The sequence below is a fragment of the Marmota flaviventris genome, chromosome 8 (genome assembly GCF_047511675.1).
Source record: "Marmota flaviventris isolate mMarFla1 chromosome 8, mMarFla1.hap1, whole genome shotgun sequence".
Classification (NCBI taxonomy): domain Eukaryota; kingdom Metazoa; phylum Chordata; class Mammalia; order Rodentia; family Sciuridae; genus Marmota; species Marmota flaviventris.
In genome coordinates this window covers 3,912,500-3,933,446 of record NC_092505.1, presented here as the reverse complement: position 1 = coordinate 3,933,446, position 20,947 = coordinate 3,912,500, and the positions used below count along the sequence as shown (strand labels likewise).

At 54.0% G+C, this 20,947-nt stretch overlaps 1 protein-coding gene across 3 annotated transcripts in view; it reads right to left on the bottom strand.

The window, feature by feature from the left end:
• Positions 1-20,947, bottom strand: part of Fam3b (FAM3 metabolism regulating signaling molecule B) — a 43,680-nt gene that overhangs the window by 13,357 nt on the left and 9,376 nt on the right. Inside the window, exons 1-3 of one of the 3 annotated variants that reach the window (XM_027929010.2) lie at positions 19,229-19,510; positions 14,265-14,408; positions 507-630 (exon numbers count right to left, since the gene is read on the bottom strand). In XM_027929010.2, the coding sequence (XP_027784811.1) occupies positions 507-630; positions 14,265-14,408; positions 19,229-19,247 (287 nt within the window). In that variant the 5' untranslated portion in view covers positions 19,248-19,510. Of the gene's footprint in view, positions 1-506; positions 631-14,264; positions 14,409-14,497; positions 14,576-19,228; positions 19,511-20,947 lie in introns of those variants that run through there. The other 2 variants (XM_071615023.1, XM_027929009.2) reach the window with 2 other exon arrangements.

Genomic DNA, 20,947 nt, shown 5'->3' with positions numbered 1-20,947 from the left:
GTGCTCAAAAATAAAGAGCAGGTAACTGAGCAGCCCTGATGACCAGACAAAGGGAATTTGGAGTTAAAAATCCCACCAGGCCCGATGGCTTCCCTGGGGCAGTGCGCCAAGCCCTGGAGAAGCGCCAACTGCACAGATTCTCCCACCTGGAGAGGAGGGGTATTCAACGGCCTGTCCCCTGGGAGGTGCACAGAGGGTGGGGACCATAAAGAACAACCCACAAGCTCTGGCTTTGGACTTGGCCACGTGCTCAAAGTAAAGGATGGATTACAAACTACAAAACCGAAGCAGCTCAGCACAGGACGCACGCCCACCACTAGCGATGATCAGCGTCCCTCCCTAGCAAACGCAGCCAGCAAGGCGTGATCCTTCCCTCCCAGGTGCACGGGGCCTTAGGCGGGGGCCAGGGGCATGAGAGTCTCCTCTCGCCAGCCCTGCCACTTGGGCAGCCTCAGAAGGGACTGGTGGGCAGACGCTGTGCTTTCTTCCTGAACACCGCTACTTACAGCTCATCCTCAAAGCAGATCTTGGCGTACTTGTCGCGACCCCCGCCGCTGAGCAACCGGTAGGCATAGCTGTTGGTGGGGCACGCGGTCCAGTGGTCACATTTCTGCCTTCTGGGGGCAGGGGCTGTAATACAAAGACCATCATGGCATCACTGTTAGCTAACAGATGCACCTGCTACCTGTCCAAAGGGCAGCAGCTCCGCTCCAGCACTCCACCCACAATCCCAGGGAGGGGAGGACCCGAGGGGGGGGGGCTTCCCGCCTCATTGGGATCACTGCAGTCCCCCTGAAGGTGCACGGTTGACATGACCTGCTTCTTGTCTTGAGTGACACTTCACATGGAGAGGTTTTGAGCAGGTGCGATTTCAGAAGTGTCAGAACCACTGTCCACGGCTGCTCACCACAGCTGGCCTGCTGTGCCCCGCACGCTTGCCTCACAGTAAGAAAAAGACCTCAGATGCTGTGGCTTGGAGATGAGGCGCCCCCTAGAAGCTCCTGTTAGTGCAGGGACGTTCAGACCTAGGTGAACCAGGTGACCTAGGTGACCCAGGCAGGGCAGCGTGGTTGGAGGTGGCCCCTGGGGCTGCCCGGGAAGGGTCGCTCTTTCTGCAGCCCTTGCTCTCTCTCTGCGTCCTGGCTGCTGGGAAGGGCAGCTCTCCTCCGCTGGGCTCTTCCCCCAGGACTTACTGCTTTACCTTTGGCCCAGAGCAATGAATTCAGCCATTTATGAACTGAAACCTCTGAAACTGGGAGCCAAAATGACCTTTTTCTCCTCTAAGTGGTTCTTGACAGGTATTTTGGTTGCAAAGCTAATACACAGGAGTCTAAGAGTGCTGGTGAACAAAGACAGACACGCACGGGGATCCGCACACGCCCATCACACAAACGCCACACGGCATGCCACATCCAACACTGTGCACACCACATACAGCACACTCTGTGCACACACACACCACGTACTACCAAACGTCATACCACACAACCACACAACATGCCAAGCAGAACCAGCACACAAACACCACACAATATACCACACACACACATACGACACACACACGCACTGTACATATGCAAACATACATGCTCACACATACCACACAGCCACCACAATGTGCACACACACACACACAACACACACACACACAGACACACACACACACCCCTGAACACAAATGGCCCACCTCCTCTCCCTGGAGTGTGAGGGACTGAGCTTTTCTGCCGGGGTGCTATGACAGCAGAGTGGCCAGGCCCTGGAGATGTCCACTCCAACTCCCTCATTTCACAGGGGCCAGCCATTCGGGAGGGCTCAGGGGCCAGCCTGAGGCTGGGATGGGAGGAGGCGAAGGCCCTGGCTCACTGAGCAGCTGCTGCACCCGCCCTGCTCACTCAGTGGAACACACGGGCTGTGGAGCTCTCGTGCAACCAAGGTGCCCAGAGAGAGTCCAGGAAGCGCCTGTCACCCCCAGGTCGGCCTCTCACTGGACCTGGCCTTCCCCTGTGAGCCTGTGCTTTCCTGACTCATTGCACAGGAATGTCCAGTCACTAGGTGGTGAGGTACAACAGATGGCATGAGTGGGACTCCAGGGTGCCACACAGATGACAGAACACGGAGCCGGGAGGCCAGGACCGAGGAGATGACCAACAGCAGGCAACAGGACAGCGGTTCCTCACCGCCCCGGTCGTCTCAGACGAAAATGGGTTGAACTTTCCAATTAAAAGACATAGAATGACCGAATGTATCTTTTAAGAAGACCCAGCTGCTGACGAGGCCACTTCACCCTGGGCACACCCTGACGGGAAGTGAGCAGGTGGAGAAAGTGCTCCATGCGATGAAGCCAGGAGGGCGGGTGGCCGCCCTGGGTGAAGTGGGTGAGTCCAGTGCAAAAGGGGTGGGCTCAGGGCCGGGGCTCAGGGCCGGAGCACTTGACCACTGTGGCCAAGGCCCTGGGTCCTATTCCCAGAAAAACAAAAGGGCAGAGAGGTCACCAGATAATGATAAAAAAGCCAATTCACTGAGAAGCTGCCATGATTGTAAGTACATCCTCCTCCCACCCTGGACACCTAAAGAGGAAGCAAGGGACTGGAGGGAGAGAGGACTGAGAATAAACAGTAACAGGGACTTCCAGACGCCGCTTTCAACAGTGGACAGGTCATCCAGACAGGAAGTTAACAAGGAAACACTGGACATTATCCTAGTCCTTAAGGCTGCCATGAAAATCACTTTAAACTGGATATTGATAAACCACACACGTTCACTTCTCAGCTCTGAACTCTGGGCAGCCTGAGGCCAAGGCACCTGCACATTAGGGGTCTGGTGGGCTCAGCTGGTGAAGAGGGCCAACACCCTCCCCTTCCCCTCAGGTTCCAAGAGCACTGCTCCATTACGAGGAGCGGCTCCCAGCGGGTCACTCACCTCTTAACACACCACACCAGCGATGCGGCTTCAGCACACGGATCCTGTGGACACAAACCCACAGACCATCGCAGACTCAAGCTACACCGTAGGCCAAGTGGACCTGAGAGACAGACGGAGCGCTCCACCCAACACCAGCAGAGCACGCACGGAACATTGTCCAACCAGAACATAGCGAAGCAGAGACAAGACTGAGCAAGTCCAAGGAGACCAAATCCACATGGAGCGTGCTTCCTGACCACGGTGGTAAGAAATGAGAAATGACCACAAGTGCAGTACAGAGACTCCACAGGCACGTCCAACATGCTCCTGAAAAACCACGGGTCAAAGGGAAACTCACACACATCTGTGACCACAGGAAGGGGAAGACAACATGCATGTAGCAAAAGTCGGTCCAAGAGAGAAGTTTCTAGAAATAGATGCCTACACCAAAAAATGCAGGAAGATCTCAGTACACAAGCTAATCTTATGCCATCAAGAACAAGAAGAGCAAACTAACCCCGGAGTTAAGGGCAGGAAGGAAATGACAAAGAGGAGAGGAGAAATAATGAAATAGAGACTAAGACAACAATAGAAAGGTCAATGAAACAAAGAGCTGTCTGTCTGGTTCTTTTAAAGGAAGACCAACTTGACAAACCCTTAGATTAAGAACAGAAGAGAGAAGACCAACTAAAACTGGAAATGAAAGAGGAGACGTTCCAACGGACACGAGGTCACAGGGGGTATTAGGAGCAGTTCCACCTACAGACTGCAACCCAGAACCTGTGAATTCCTACCTACAACCCGCCAAGCCTGAACCACCAGAAACAGGCCATCCAAACAGGCCAATGACAATGAGAACGTCAATCAAAGTCAGACCCCGTCCAACAGAAGCCCAGTGAGACGGCTTCGCTGCCGAATCCTACCAAACAGCTGAGGAAGAACACACACCAATCCTTCTGAGCCCACAGACACTGCAAAGGAAGAGACACTTCTGAACTCACTTAACAGGGCCAGAGTCCCCTGATCCCAGCCAGGCCAGGGACCAGGAGGAGGCAGAACGACAGACCAACACCTCCAACAGGCATAGGTGCCAAGTCCTTAAGAAAACAGGTTGGATATGACCAAACCACAGACAGACGGGAGTGACAAACTAAAAAGCTTCTGCACAGTCACAGCGATCATCAACAGAGGGAAGGGCGAGCTACAGAATGGAAGAGAGATTTCCAAACCGTGCATGTGATAAGGGCTAACGTCCAGACATATAAGGAACTCAAGCAATTCAATAGAAAGTATGGTTTCCAGCCTGACTTCAACTGGGCAAACGACTGAATGGACATTAGTCCAAAGAAGATAAACAAATGGCCAAGAGGCCTATAAAAAAGATGCTTGCTACCACAAATAATCAGGGAAATGCCATCTAAAACCACTATTACATGAGCTGTTACAAAAGAGCCTAATGATAACATGTGGTGGCAGGGTGTGGAGACCAGGGAGCCCAGCACACTGTTGGTGGAGATATAAAGTAGAATAGCCATTATGGAAAACAATATGGAAGACCCTCAAAAAATTAAAATAACTTCCATATGATCCAAAATCCCCCCTCTGGGTATTTCCAAAGGAAATAAAATCAGTTATGTGGGAGAGCCATCTGCACTCCTGTGTTCATTTCAGCATGATTCAAGATGCAAAATCAACCTACATGCCCAGCAGTGGATGAATGGATGAGGTATTTGTGCACAGTGAAATACTATTCGGCCTTCAAAAAGAAGAGGATTCTGTAATTTTTGGTGACATGGATGAACATGGGGACATTATGCTAAGTGAAACAAGCCAGGCACAGAAAGGCAAATACCACACAATGTCACTCATATGCTGTTATGGTTTGGATGTCGAATGTCCCTGGAAACATCATGTGGCAATGCAGGGAATGTTCTGAGGTGAAAGGATTAGATCATGAAGACCGTCTCCTTGCCAGTGGGTTAACAGGGGATCCCTGGGCTCCCACTGTAAACTGGCTGGGTGTGGCCGAGGATGACGGTCCCTGGAAGCATGCCCCTGGGGTTCTATCTTGTCCTGGCTCCCGACTCTCTCGCTCCCTCCCTCTGCTTCCCAGGAGCGAGCAGCTTTCCTGTGCTGTGTCTGCCTCACCTGGGGCCAGAGCAAGGGAGTTGACCAGCCACGGACTGAGCCTCCGGAACCCTAAGTCCCTAATAAACTTCTCCTCCTCCGAGTTGTTCTCATGGGGCCTCTGGTCTCAGTGACTAAAAGCTGAGTAACTCATGTGTGGAATCCAAGAGGCCAAACCCAAGCAAGAACTAGAAGGGAGGTTACCAGAGGCTGGACAGGACATGGAGAGGGGAGGGGGCTGGGGAGACGTTGGCCAGAGGACACAAGTTCTCATTCGGCAGGACATCTGTTCCCATTAATTCAAGAGATCCACTGTGCGTCGAACCTGCTGAAGGAGCAGGTTCTAACAGTCACACTGAAACCAGGATGTGAATGGAAGCACGTGTTAATGGCCTGATTCACCACCCCACGGTGTCGACAGGGAGGAGAGCACCACACTGCGCACCATGAATGCGCCCTTCAGAGCTTTGTATCTAAAAACACGTCGATGGATCAGAGTTGACTGAAGAGGTACCGTGACCCGCTGGAGATGGGACTGCAGAGGATCGCGGTGATGTCCCTGTGCCAGCGCAAGACATTGCACGTGGCCTGAGCTTCTTGGTGACCACGTCCTCCCTCCCAGGAGAGGTGGTGTTGTGGGTGCTCACGCTGACCCCGAGGGCTCCCTCACCTCCTTAGGTCGGGCTCTCTTCCCCTGCCCCTGGCTCATCTCTGGCCCTCCTGCCCCACACAGCCCAGCCCCACCGTGTCTCACTTTGTTGTATTTTATTAACGCCTATCCCTCTGCACTAGCCCCCAGTTCTTCTCAAAAGTCCTTGTGAGAGCAGGGATCTGTCTGTCTGGTGTTCACTGTCCCCAGCCCCTCGCCGCACACTCTGCGATGTTTGTTGAATGAATGGGCGAGCACTGGACCCTCGGTGTTGCAGGAACCTACCGTATGTCAGCACGCGGGGCCAGAGAAACAGACCTGCCCCTGCAAAAGCAGCAAGCGAGAGCTGGGCTGCGGCTCAGGGGCACAGCAATCAGGTAGCGCGTGAGGACCTGGGCTCCGGGCCCGGCTCTGGAAGGAAACCAAGCCGAGCCGTCAACAGACCCAGGGACTGCGCTTCGTGGTGTTCTGAACACGTCCTACCAAGGCTCTGGGCGACCTCCACCAACTTGCCTTCCTATCGATTCTGCTTTTTGAACAAGGGAAAACTATGGGACTTTCTTATTCTGCAGAAAAAAAGTTGAAAATAATAGTAGAGAGATAAAAGGGAACAAAAAATCTTAGATTTCATTTTTACTCTTTGGTGCATTTTCTTGTGGACTTTTTAATGTATGCAATAGACATCTACAAAGGTAGATAAAACAGGTTGAGCATACTTAAAGAGTATGTTATGCTACTTTAATTTTCAAATAATATAGTTAATATAGTTTCATTTACTTCCAGACACTTAAAGGAAGTGTCCAACTGTTAATATGGACATTACTATAGGTTATTGTTGTTAGTTTTTAGTTTGAATAATGATGTTTGTTACTTAGGTGTCACCTAAGATACTTCGAACATAGTATTTGAAAATGTAACTCACTTGTGGCTTAGAAGTGGGTGGTCCCGGCTCCCACCTCTGCAGGCACGCTGTGTACACAGACCCGGGTTGGAGAGAATGCTCTCAAGACAGGACACATGGGTGCATCCTCCCCGGAGCCTGCATGTCCCCTTAACCTATTGACTGTCCCTTAGGAGGCACAGACCTGACTGCTTGCCCTGGGCAGTGCTGTCCTGGGCATAATGGGTCCACAGTTCCCTGAAGCCCAGAAGACCATCCACCTCCAGGTCTCTGGCCACCCTCACAGGGCTGTCGCCAGTGTGCTGGGTCCCGAGTCCACTCAGCTGGAGGCCAGGATCTGAGCCCAGGCAGAATGGCCATGTGTGCATCAGGTGTGCTCTGTCCACCCGGAGGGGGCGCCCCATGCACTCCTGGCCTGGCAGTCCTTACCAGGGACACCAGGTACTCAAGAGGAAGGTTGCCACCAGGTGAGTACAGCCGAGTATCCTGGGAGGTCACTGCTGTGACTGCCTGCTGACTTCCCAGCTTATCTTGCAGTGATCTTACCCCCCCGAGCATCTCATGAGCCAGATTGGTACGTCCCAAAATCAGTGTAGGAAGCAGAGAAGCTAAACTTAAATTAGAAGTCAAATCGCTAAGCCAGGCACAGTGGGGCACACCGTAGTCCCATTAACTGGGGGGAGGGGGGGCGAGCTAGGAGTGCACGTTTGGGCCAGCCTGGGCAACTCAGTCAGACCCTGACTCAAAATAAAAACGAGAAAGGGCTGGGGATGGAGCTCAGCGGCAAAGCCCCAGGGGCTTCAATCCCTGGTACCCAAGTAGAGTGGGGGAAGGAGAAGGGAGGGAGGAGGGCAGGGGGGGAGTTAGCCCCCAGTCATGGGAAAGAGGAGGCAATAGGCAAAAGAGCATTTCCTTCCAAAAGTGCCAGAAAGGTTGATAGAACCTCGGCGCTTCTACCCCAGAGCTTAGGGCTATGCCTGCACTACCCCAAAGCTCAGTTGTAACTTTAGGAACTCAGTTTTAACTTTTTTCTTTCTGAAACTAACAGTGAGTGATTCAAGTGACGTCCTATTTCAGGTTTTAAAACTTCAGAAGAGCGCCGGTGGCTGACCGCATGAGGGCACGTGCTCTGGAGACTAAGTGGGTGCAGAGGGGGGTGTCTGGCTCCTCACAGAGTTGGGACAGGTGCAGAACCCGTGGCACTTCCTACAGTCCCAGTCTTTATGAGCCGCCACATTCCCTGGATGCACAAATGACCAGGTGGCTGAAGAAGGAAGCCCGCTCCTCACTGCAGAGGGGCACAGAGGGCGGACACAGCTCTGAGCAATGGCTCCATCCTGTCCCGCGGGGCCGCCTCTTGGGGCGTCTCCGGGGACTTCATGGAGGCTCTCAGGGCTTTTCCTGAAACTCCTTCCCAAGAATCTCCATCTTGTTCTGCAGGCTCTGCGTGAAGCCAAGTTTAAAACGAAACAAATAAAGGTTCTTGGGCTCAACCCTGGACTTGCAGGGTTTTATAATTTTCTGGAGCGGGGTCCAGGAAACTGTTTTAAAAAACACTTCCTGGTTTGGGAATGCTGGTCTTATTCACCCCTTTGAGTGAGGAAGATGATTTCAGAGGTTTACGGATGTGGTAGAAGTCACTAGAGTGTTGAGGGAAGACGGGACCCTGTCGGTGCACCCGAGGCACTCAGAAGACCGCTGCTGTTCACTTCGGCCACTTCAGATCACCCCTCTGTTCTGTGGGATTAAAGTCTGGGCACAGCCATGGGAGGCCAGATCCCGGTGTTCTGCCCAGAGAGGCTGAGCGCTGAGTGCCCACAGCAGGCGGGCACGGTGCCAGTGTTATCTTTACAGAGCCTGTGCCTAAGCAGGGGACACCAGGAGGGAGGAGGAGGAGGGGAGGGAAGGGCAGCCACAGGCAGCTGGACACACGCACGCCCAGCCTGAGGACGCCCCCGGAGACAGTGACGGCCAGGAAGGGCCCCCGGGGCCAGCAGCTCTGGGACCGGTAGCATGAAGCCGAGAAAGCGGTGCCCAGCGATGCCAGTGGAGGTTGGTGACAAGGGGCAGCGGACGGAGGCAGGTGGCAGGTAAATTCTCTCCTGTGCACTCAGGCCCTGGAGCGGCCTTGCTGTTGGCCGACTCCCCTGCAGTTCTTGCAGGGCTCAGACTCCAGAGTTCTGCCAAGGCTCTGCAAATGCCCTCGACAAACTGGAGATTTTAAAATGCTAAGTTGGCCTGAATCGTCCTGATTTGTAAGATATTTAGATTCATAAACCACAACACGTATTTCTTTAAAAGATAGAAATGTTACAGCAGATGATTTCTGTCTGTTCTCCTTCTTTTGGGCCCTGGGGGTTGAAATCCAGGGGTGCTCTACCACTGAGCCACATGCCCAGCTCTTCTGATCGCTTATTCTGAGACAGGGTCTCACCAAGTTGCCGAGGCTGGCCTTGAACCTCCCCGTTGCTGGGATCACCGTTGTGTGCCACCACTCCTGGATCAGAAGTGTCTAACTGAGAAAGCTTAGTTGGTCATTTTCTGATAGCACTCAAACTTAACAGCCTTGACTTGCCTATCCATTTTTAGGACATGCTTCAGACTGTATATGTTTAGGGACTCAGAAATCCATGTGCTGTGACTACCACGTAGCCCTGGACACAAGTAAAGAATCAATTTGCGAAAAAAGAGTGGGCTTCAGTGTCAGAAAGCACCTCATGTGTGATTCTCACTCAGGACAGTTTTGAGGATGTCACAGGTTGGCGGGACCTCTCCGTTAGCCTAGGGACGTCTGCCTACTTCCCCGCCCATCCTTCCCTGTGGCCACAGCAGTCCTGGGGCGTCCTCTTCCCCTTGCTTGGCTCAGCTTCACCTGGGTGGGTGGCCGTTACATTTATGCCTGGTGGAGGCTCCAGCGATGGCATGCTCTGGGCTCCCAGGACAAAATAACCGTCCACAAGCACCTTGCTCCTGTGGTCAGCCGAGGGCCTTCTTTGAAAGGTAGTGTTTGCTTGGAGATGCTGCCAGCTCTCCTTCTGCATGTATGTGCGGTTACAGTGTCTGGCAGAGGGCTGGTGCAGAGTCAGGGGAGGCTGAGGCCTCAGGGGTTTCAAAGGCACATTTAATGCAATAATTGGATTTTTTTTTTTTGTACTGGGGATTGAATCCAGGGGTGCTTAACCACTGAGACACGTCCCCAACCTATTTATTTATTTATTTATTGAAAATTTTGAGACAGGGAATAATTTGCTTAGGGTCTCAATAAATCGCTGAGGCTGGCCTTGAACATGTGATCCTCCTGCCTCAGCCTCCCAAGCTGCTGGGATTATAGATGTGGGCCACCATGCCCAGCTTAATGCAATATTCTTAAAGATTAAAATGAATGTGAAACAATCCATGATGAACAAATACAAACCTTTTAAAGAAAGGTAAACACAGACAGGTGGGAGGGCTTGCTGCCTTGTCTGGTGAGAGCCCCGAAGGGAACAGCAAGCCAGCCCTGAATTCTGCAGAGATCCGGGACAGGCAGCCCCTGGGCTCTGCCCCAGTCTGCAGACCCAGCCTGCCGCAGTCTATCCCAAACACTTGAAGCAGCCCACATTGGATGGCAGAGAGCTCCGTGGGCCACCCCAGGGCCGGCGGGATTCCTGAGGACGTCACGAGGCTGCCCAGGCTGCCCAGGGGCATCCTTCAGAGCCCAGCAGGCCACGCCTCCTCCCAGGGCTGTGTCCTCCTGCTCCTGTTGACTCGCGTGTCCACCCTCAGGTCTGTCTTTCAGGGCTTGCTACTGCGCCCCTCCCCTGACCCAGGCAATGGCAAGGCCCTACTGAGGTGGATGGTGCAAGGCGTCCATCCTCGGAGGAGCGCAGCATGTTTCTGGGAATGGGCTGGTTTGTTTTTGAATTCCTTTAAAGAGTATAATTGTGACTTCTCACATGACCATGAAGTATGAAGGAAAAAACATGACTTTCCCAATTAATGCAACTACTTCTAAAGAATGGATCTGTTTGCTCTAAATGCAATGATTCAGCTGTGGAGCGTAAATTGTTAATGTCTAATGAAAAACTCCCTGTATTCCTGTCAAGGAAGTTTTTGAGAAATTAAATTAAAATCTAGAGAAGAAGAATTAATGTTAAGAAGACAGATTAGTGCTTAGTAGTGGGCTACTTGTTCTTGTTCCTGTGCACAATGGTTTGTGCTCTTACTCTTGTTTGATTAAAATTAACAACAAGTCAACCACTTGCCGTAACCATGGCACCGGTTCCAGTCAGTAAGTCAAGAAAGAATAGTTAAGGTATAGGCCAATAGTTTGGGGCATTTCTAACTATTATTAAAAGTTAATTAAGCAGAAACAGCTCAAAGCAAAACGCGAACTGAAAGTACAAATGCTTGCTTATGCGTAAGCCAAGATACATTCTTCTATTCTAATTGTAGCTACGTAATATTTTGTTTCTTTGAATAATGATTCCTGTTTTGTAACCACAAAGTCCTGTGAGCCTGCCAAAATGAAAAGTATATATGATCGACTTCACAAGTAAAGATTGGGATCAGCACCTTCACTTTGGTGTCTGTGTTGTTTCTCCACCCACCTTTCGCCAACTCCTCACCATCCGTTCGTCTCCTGAGACCCCCTGTTGGAGCTGGTCTCCGACAGCCTGCCACCTCTCGGCCCTTGTGACTGCCCCAGCACAGGGTCACCTGGCCCTGTTCTTGTAAATGAACACTGAGGTCATCTCCAGTGGGGACGCGGCGTCCTCCCCCATGAAGGAGGAGCTCTGCAAGTCCCTGCAGGACGGGAGCGCATGTGGGGCTCCTGGACTGTCCCAGCAGGGCCACCCTCCTTTCTTTGGCTTCTCTTGCAGCCGCTCATCCGGGAGTGCCCACACTGGTCTCAGCCTCGGTCTGCCTCACAGCCTGACCCTAGGTGCTGGCCACGTCATAGACGGACTGGGGACTTGTGGATGCTGAAAACATACGTTGCCCAGGACAGCCTTCGAGCTGCCCTGCCTGGGCGGAGCTGACGAGAGCTCGCAGAGCCGGTGCTGACCCCTGGCCCATCCCTGCCCCTCCGCAGCCCAGTGGAACCACAGTTTTTCCTGCCTGCTTAGGAGGAAGGGGCAGGGGCTCCTAGCAAGAGCCTGGATTCCAAGCAGCATTAGCCGCCCTGAGTGGCTGTGGCCACAGCACCTGGACAGGAGCGTGCTGGACAAGGCCATTCCCTGAAAGCTCTCCCGCCAACCATGTTGGGGACACCAGGACCAAACACCTTGCTGCAGAACGGGCACGGTCCCGTGAACCCCGTGAACTCCGCGTTCTGTGCGCTGTCTCTCACACTCCAGCACGGCACGCGACTCACAAGGCCCACCCCAAACTGTGCCCAGCAGACACTCCACAGTGGAGCATCCCTCCAGGTGGAGACTCCAGGCCAGGAGCCAGGACGTGGCCGTAACAGCTGCAGCCACCACCTGCCACCCCTTTCCCTCACCCTGGGTTCCTGTGTCTGGGATGCGCTTGGGATGCAATGTCCCAAGGCTGCCCTCACCGGGAGCTGAAGCCACCTGGTAATGAGCCTTCGAAGAGGCTGGTCTCAGAGGCCCTGTCTCCAGGACAGACTGCACACTGTATGTAAACGGGGACTGACACAGGGGACTGAGCCCTGGAGGTGTCTTCCAGGTCCTTGTGCAGCAGCATTAGGTTATCTACGGTAGGTAGGGAAGGGACAGCGAGGGGACAGGCAGAGCCAACGCACAAACCTTCCTAAGGCCCAACACAACTTGTAGTCAAGTCCTATGGTTCCTTCTTTCTTTGGCCATAAGAGAATATTAAATGAGAAGGAGTTGCTTCTATAAAAGTTTCTTCAGTTAGTACCTAAGTTTTGTATCTGTGCAAGTTAATTTGTTATACTTTATGGGCTGTCTTAAAAATATACTGACATCTAAGGAATAATGAAAATGTGGTACATACAAACAATGGAATACTACTCAGCCGTCAAGAATAAAATCGTGGCATTTGCTGGTAAATGATAGAACTGGAGACTATCCTGCTAAGTGAAACAAGCAAGCCTATCCCAGAAAACCAAAGGCCAAATATTCTCTCTGATATGCAAATGCTAACACAAAATAAGTGGGGGTGGTGTGGGGATCAGACAAAGGGGAATGAAGGAAAGGGAGGGGAGATGGGAATAGGAAAGATGGTAGGATGAAGTGAACATCACTTCCCCGTGTTTATACATGAATACACGACCAGTGTCACTCCACATCACGTACTACCACATGTACACGTGACACGTCAAAACACTTTCTCTGTCATATAAAATTAAAAAGAACGAATAAAAAAGTAAAATATTTTAAATAAAGAAACTGTTGGAAAATAAAACAAAAACAAACTATATAGATATAGATATAGATATAGATATAGATATATAGATATATAGATATATAGATATATAGGCATCTGCTTCCAGTAGAAATTTTTAAAAGGATACCACTTACTACTCTACTGTTTATTCCACAGGGCCTCTGGCATAATTGTGAAAGCATCTTTTTTTTTTTAATGTTTTTTAGTTGTAGATTGATTGATTGATTGATTTTTACGTGGTGCGAAGACTGAACCCAGTGCCTCACACGTGAGAGGCAAGGGCTCTACCACTGAGCCCCAGCCCCAGCCCCTGAAATCAGCTCCTCTATTCTAGCTGTATTCCAGGTGCCCATCCTGCCCTGCACGTGACGTCTCTCTGTTAGGCTCCTACCTGAGCTGGTGACTTAGCTTTGGGCTCTCTCCTCGCTGACTCTGAGAGCCTTGGAGCTCAAGGGTGGACCTTGAACACACAGGTGTCAGACTGCGGCAGGGAGCAGCGGGTGCTGATGAACACCTGCTGCATTAACAAGTGCACGCCTGTGAGGGCGGGCATTCCCTTCCGAGTTAGCATCTGCCCTGGAACGAGAACTGGCAAAAAAAATTGGTACCAGAAAATAAGGGGCTGAGCAGGAAACGGCTGTCGCCAACACCACATCTGCATGCTCCTGAACCCCCCCTTTCCAGCCCCCAGAGGTGTAACAGGCATTTCTGTGGGCTACAAACCACCCAGTTCGTGGTATCCTCCCACAGCCACTGGAATGAACTAGGACACCGTGCCTTACACCAGACCTGCAAACTGCCCTCAGAAATATGCGTGGCTCTGTCCCTTGCTTTACTGACATCACTTCTTGGCCCTGAGCTGAGCCTGGGGAGCAGCAGGCCTAGTAAAGCCCAGGCTGTGGGGCTGAGTCCCATAAGTGACTGGCAGGGAGGGCTGCACCCGTCCCAAGCTGTGGAGGGGCCGTTCTGCCTATGGATGGAGAGTGTCTCCTTGGCACCCCACACTTCTTTCCTCTCCATTTACAGACTGGCTTCTGCTCCCAAGATGGGACCCGATAAGACGGCATTGGAGAAGTTCAGTTCTTTAGAAAATGTAAAACATTCCTATGTTTCCCCTGGGAGGAAGCTGAGATCTGCTACCTACAGAGGATAATTCAAGGTCAGGCTGTGGTTTGGGGATCATGGCTAAGCAGCTGGGGCCAACTGGTCATGTCTCCCGTGCTCGTGAGCAGCGGCACCTGCCTCCACGTGGCGTGGGGACTGCTGGAGTGGCCGTCCCCAGAACCTTCCCTCCCCTGCTCCCCTCAACAGCTGGGGTCACGTACTCACCTTTGAGGACAGGCCTCTCACCAAGGCTGCGAATGTTATAGGCGGCACTGGACAGATGTGCATCTGGGATGAGCTCTGCCAGCAGGTACCCGGAGTACCAGGCGCACATGGAGGCAAGGACCAAGAAGGCAGCCTTGAGAGCACCTGGAACAAAGGTGGACGGTGAGCACTGACACGGGGTGCACCGGGCGCAGGTGCCAGCCCTCTCTGCCTGCACAGCCTTCCTTCCTGACCGTGAGGCACGGCCTCAGCCGGCCTGCTCTGAAGGGGACTTCCGGGAAGGCGGTGCTCAGAGGGGGAGGCCGTGGACAGGTGAGGACCCCTCAGCTTGCAGCGCTGGGATTCGATGCAGGTAGCAGATAACAGACAAGAGCCGTGTTGCCAGGGCAGGTTGCTGCACGGCTGCTGCGGTCGATGGGCCGTTGAGCACCTGGGGCCAGCACCACCAAGGCAGACCCAGTCACCAGTCAGATCCTAGACCTGCCCACTGAAATCTCTGAGGGCAGGTCTCGGTCTGTTGACTGTGGCTACGTCTCTGTGCTGAGAACGCTTGGCACCGGTACGCACGCTGTAGGTGAAGCCGGCCTGTGACGCTGGAAGAAGTCCCCACGTGCATCCTATTGTCAGGGACACCCGAGGGTCTCCAAGCAGCAAGTCCCTGGAGACACCTGTGCTGGAGAGCTCGGCGCTCTCTCTCCCTGCTGCAAGAGTGGTGGCTGGAGCTCGGCACCCCCAGGGAAAGGCCTTGCTCCCCGAGTGCGGAGCCCGTGCAGCCCTCAGAAAGAGCACGGGGAAAAGGGAAAAGGGAGCAGGGAGCAGGCGGGGCATGACAGGATGGGGGCCCCACTCCCAGCTGGTCAGCCGGGAGAGCGGAGGTCCCCAGACTCACAGGAGCTGTTTCTCCCCACCCAGAGCCTCGAGCAGAGACGAGGCTCCTCACTGTCTGGGCCAGCACACGTCCTCAGCCCTGTGAGTGTCCAGCCCTGGAAGCTGAGTTCAATGTTGAGCCTCCAGCTGCTGTGCTGGCTCCCTCCTGCACCAACCCTCTCCCCACGGGAGCCGAACCCTCCTGACCCGCTATCATTAGCCCTGCAGTGGGCCCAGGTTCCACTCTCCAGGGCCCGGCTGTGGTCCCAGACCCTTCCCTTAGCACTCAGAGGCCCGTTCATCCTGCAAGGACCCTGTGGCAGGAGTCCAAGCTCCCAGGGAGCCATGCTGAAGGACTGACGCGCCCGGAGCCCCTTGGGGTTTTGCTTTCCAGTAGGCCTTTCGGTGCCAACTCCTTTTCTGTTTTCCAACCACAGTCTCCAAGATTATTGGGACCATGTGCAGGGCTGGCTTTTGTTGGGAAAGGCTGTAGCATGGCCATGTCTTTGCTGGGGATGAAGGGACATCTCAAAGCCAGAAGCAGCCACGGAAAACAAGATGAGGCTGAGGGCTTGGCAGGCCCTCCCTTGCACCTCCCCAGAGCCAGTCACTGTGGGCACATCACTGTCCCCAAATGCTCTGCAGTCCTCACCCCTTGGCCTGCAGAACACTCCCTCCATGCCGCCTGTGGCTGAGCCTGGTGGCACCCTGGGAACTAAATGGCAGGATGTTCTTGAAAGTTCTTTTGGGTGGACCGTGTGCATGGACAGGTGCAGGACATGTCCAAAGATAGCAATAGGTCACAGCTGGCCGATTTTATCCAAGTGGCTGAGAAGACAACTGGCACTAAACAACCTTCAGAGGGTCTTCTGGACCCTATCCCACAGCCTCTTGCACCATGAGCTGTTCAGAGCTTGGAGGAGACAGCGTCCCCTCCCCACGGAGGACACCAAGCACTGCCTGGAATGGAGGTACAATCTGGTCCTAGTGGACAAGGACACACAGGTGGATGTGACAGAAAGGAGAGCCAATTCTCACAGTGCGAATTTGACACCTTGAAAAGGTCGTCTGTGAGCGTCCTCCCCGGACATTTCTCAGCTCTCAGCGTTCCCAGTGAGGCCGGAATCAGACAGGCAGACAGCGGGGGTCAGACCCAGAGAAGGAGGGACTGAGATGCTAACGTCTTCACAGTATCAAGAACCTGCCCTGCTCCAACCTGTTGCCAAGGTAACCTGCCCCAGGAGTTGCCCCTCCCCACTGGGAGCCACAGGTTGTTAATGGTGTGTCCTGGGCTGCTCCACCTGCCCTTCCCCCTTCAGCCCACCTGGCTCCCACCTTTGGCCATCCCACGGAGCATTCCTGGGCCTAGTCACGTCCACAGGAAGGAGAGAGAAAGGGGAAGAGGGCAGGAGAACACAGGAAGCCTAGGACTTATAAAAAGGCGGAACACCTCGCCTCTTGGGATACCAGGTGGCCCCCTCCTCCCTCCCGGGAGAAGTCCACGTTACCCCCTTAAATAAGCCCTGCTTTATGTGCTTCCTCGGCCTGCTTCCCTAATGTTGTACTTCAACCTGTGGGGAGCAGGACTGCCACCGGTAACCAGCAGTATCACTAGGAAGGTATAAATTGTGTTGTGGTTGAAGAGCGCCGCTGGTGGCCTCCAGGCTGCGGACAGTCTAGCTTCCTGTGATAACGAGTGGCTGATGGCAGAAAGCGAGACCTAGAGCCAGGGCCACCTCTAGGGTGGGAGAGTAGACCTAATAGCACCCACTGGAATTGTCCACCTTCAGAAGGTGGGCACACACCGGGCTGAGACTGGCTCTACCACAAAGGCACAGAAGTGTCCCAGCCACCAGGAGGACAGGACCAAGGAGCCAGCCCAGGGTGGATGAGACCAGGCAGCTTGGGTGTGTTCCCCAGGGCTGCCTTAGGAGTGCCACAGGCTGGGGGGCATTTCCTCAGGATTGTGAGGGCTAGAGGTCCCAGATCAGGTGTCAAAAGACTGTTCCTCCAGGGCCACTCCTTGATCACAGATGGCGTGTTCTGCTGGTCCTCACGGGGTCATCCCACTGTGTGTGTCCTGATCTCCTCTTCTTACCAGACACCAGTCATATTGGACTGGAGCCCACCCTAAGGACCTGATTTTAACTTAATGACCTCATGAAGGCCGTGTTTCCAAAACACAGTCCCATCGTGAGGTTAGGGCTTTAGCACAGGACTTTGGGTGGAAGCCAAAGCCCCTAACCCAGCATTAGCCCGGCATCAGGCAGGCTGTGGCCTAGGCTCTCTGTGGACTGGACAGGAGGTCCGTCCGTGGGTGACAGCAGAATGGGAAGGACCGGAAGCAGCCTGTCAGGATGAAGGTCGGGACCTAAACTGAGCACAGTGCCTCCGGGTAGGTGGGAGGCCGGGCCTCTGAGAGGCTGCTCTGTAGACCAGGTACTACCCTGGTGGGAAGGGCCCCAGCAGCTGGGGCGGAAGTGCTGAGTCCTGGAGCCCTCCTGGACTCTGTAACCAGGACCCCCCCTCTCCTCATGTGATTATGCCGCCACCACCGGCTGGTGGCAGTGTCCCGGGAACGAGTTCCAGGAGCCTCAGAGATCCTTATCTAATTCTCAGTTCACAACAGTGATGTGATCTGAGCTTCTCAGAGTGACTGTTCTCACTGCCACACGCCCAGATGAGGACAACCCTGGTGTCCCTGGGAGCTTTGTGTGAAGGGATCACATGGCTCACAAATGAGTCAGGAGGGCTGGGTGGGAAGAAGTGGAAGGTGAGGGAATCCCAAGACCCAGAAAGGCTGGAGACGCTCTTCCGACAGCTGCAATGCGGTCAGTGCCCAAGGGGGGCGCTGCAGATGCGTCAGTCCATCACTGACCAACAGGACACGTTCTGAGGAGCAGCGGGTCTCTGGGGATCTTATTGTTATGCAAACATCATAGACCTCTAACTGTGACTCTGACTCACTAGGCAGCGTCACGCTGTGTGACCTTATACAGGAACACGCATGCACGTGTCACCACCATTTTGTCCCACAATTCACAGCAGTCAGCAAAAGCAGCATTGTTCACCCATAAACAGTTTGTTTTTTTTTTTTTTTAAGAAAATAACTTTCCACAAGAAGGCAAAACCTTAAAGTGTGGTTTTCCTACATTCGGGGATGTAGGCTGTGCTGAGGGCTTTCTGGAGTGGACACTGGTGCTGGGAGGGTCACCCTCATGCAGAGACGGACTCAGAGGTAGGGAGGTGACCCCCCAAGGGAAGCTCAGAGCTTGCCCTTCTGAGCTGCCCATGTTTGCACAGGGCTGTGCCCTGTTCTCTCTCCCCTGGAGGAATCGGCTTCCTCCTCTGGTAGCAAGAGAACAATAGCTAAACCCACTAGAAGGGCAGGTGAGCCTCGGGGGACAACCAGTGGGCAGCAGCTGTGAGACCCCTCTGCTCTGAGCCACAGAGTGGCTGGTGGAGACAGTGGGTGCCCCTCCCCCTGGCTATCTTTCTAAATCTCTGTAGCGCCAAGAATTTGACAAAGAGCAAACTAAAGACAGCCCTATTTAAAAAACTGAAATGCCATGGGGACTGTCACAATCAGCCAGGGCCAGGCATTTACTTCTCATGCCACCCTCAGCCCCCTCCTGCCAGAAAGGCTCCTGAGGGTCCCCTGCACTTTCCACAATCCCTGGGCTGCTCAGTTTGAAAGGTGGCTCCTGCCCGGGGGAGTCCCCAGGAGCCCCCACCAGTGGGGAGCCAGCCCTTCCTAAGGTGGGGCACCCCAGCCCCCACCCGAAGGCACTCACTCTTGGCGGCTGCAGTGTGCCGCCTGCCTGCCCTGGATAAGGTGTGCGCTCACCAGCACCAGCCCCAGCAGAGTGGCAGGAGCTGGCAAGAGCCGCAGGTTGGAGAATCCAGCCCAGCCCCTCGGAAACCTCAGCCCCTTTGACACTGAGACCCTAATTCTGATCTGGGTCTAACAGGAGACGGTGCCCCAGCCCCACCCTTCTGTCTCAGTGTGGCACATCCAGAAGGGGCAACAGGTGACTCCCCTGCTCTGGATCCCTTCCCTCCCACACACTCAGAGGCAGAGGTGGGGTCGCACTCACCAGCAGCCACAGGGCGCATCTTCTGGGTGCTGCTCCCGCTTGCCTGGTCCTGGGGAGCTGCTCCCGCCTGCCTGGTCCTGCAACCTGCAGGAGCCACTGACTGGGCAGCAGGAAGGACCTGTCCTGGGGGCCGGCAGGAAAGGGGCGGGCCAGTATTATCAAACGACAGGTACTGGCCAGGCAGGTTCAAGGTTCAGTGGGCAGGTATGGGCTGGGCAGGTGTGGACAAGCAGTGCACCAAGGGGCCTGAGGGCTGCCAGTGCTGGAGGCTAGACACGCCCAGCCAGGCCTGGGTGACCACAGGCCAGAGCTGATAGGACCTGGGAAGCCTGGCAGGGTTTGTAGAGGGAGGACACAGTGCCTCTTAATGCTGTGTGTCCCCAGGCTCCAATTTAATGTCCTACAACAAAAAACAGGTGCAATGCACACCTGGCTGAGCCTTTTATACTCAAGGCAGAGTCCCAGAATCAAGGTGCCCTGCACTCAGGCCCCCATTAGAACAGTGCACTCCCAGGCCAGCTCAGTGCCCACCTCCTTTACTGATGGCAAACGAACTTCAGGGAAAAGAGCAAGGCCAATACCCAGCTTCTGGGCCATAGTCAAGGTGGGCAGTCCCTTTGGTTACAGTGATCAGGGAATCTCAGAGCAGGGGTTGGGCAGGCATGCGGGGGAGACAGCCCTGAGGACATCTGGACGTTAGCAGGAGCAGGGATTTCCTCTGGTCACCTACAAGTCCACTTTTATTCCAAGCACCCACCCGGTTTTCATTCTCTGACCCACTCTAATCCAGAGGCTGTGGGCCACCGGGGGCAAGTCACGGGTCCTGGGGAAGCGGGCATGTTTGCTCAGACCTCCTGGCTTGGCAGTTCTGCTTTGCTCCCATTTCTCCTCTCCCAAGAAGCCCAGAGACTTCAGCCACATGACACACGGGGTCCCAGCCCACCTGGGTCATCCCTCCCCCTGTGGGTTGTCACAGGTGCCGTGGCCATGACCCTCCCTCCTCTGCCATCTTTGCTCCCAAGGGGCCCCCATATGGCGCCATCCAAGAAAACTGGGGACACACGTCTTCAATTCATGCCCACAGTTGTCCTCCTAAATCAGAGGGGACAATGACAAGAGTCTTCACAGGAAGCAAAGGTCCCGACCTTGGGCCTGAGCCTGCACATTTCCTCAGGACGCCGCCCCTGACTGGTTCTGTGCAACCTGTGAGCTGCCGCTGTCCCGCGGACGCCTGCTGGGCAGGAAGCAAGCTCTCCCACAACGCTCACCTTCTCTCTGGCTCAGAAGTGGGGCTTCTATCTCCGGGTTTGTTTTTACTTTTTAAAAAATCATAGTAAAAAAAAGTATGTGACATAAAATCCACCATCTTTTTCATCTTAAGTGTACAGTTCAGTAGAGTTAGGCAGGCACTTTACTGATCTCCAGAACGTTTTCATCTTCAGAAACTAAAACTCTGTCCCTGTTCAACAATGACCGGCCACCTCCCTCAGTCCCGGCAACCCCCGCTCTCTTGTCTGTGTGAATTTGAGTCGTCCAGAGGCTCTACATAAGTAGAATCAGAGTCTGTCCTCTGTGACTGGCCTATGTCACGCAGCTTAATGACCTCGTGAGTCTGAGTAAAACCCCTGTGTGCGTGGGCCACTCGGGGCTCAGCCATTCTTCTGGCCACAGATGCTGGGCGGCTTCTGCCTCCTGGCTACCTTGCGGGATGCTGCCCTA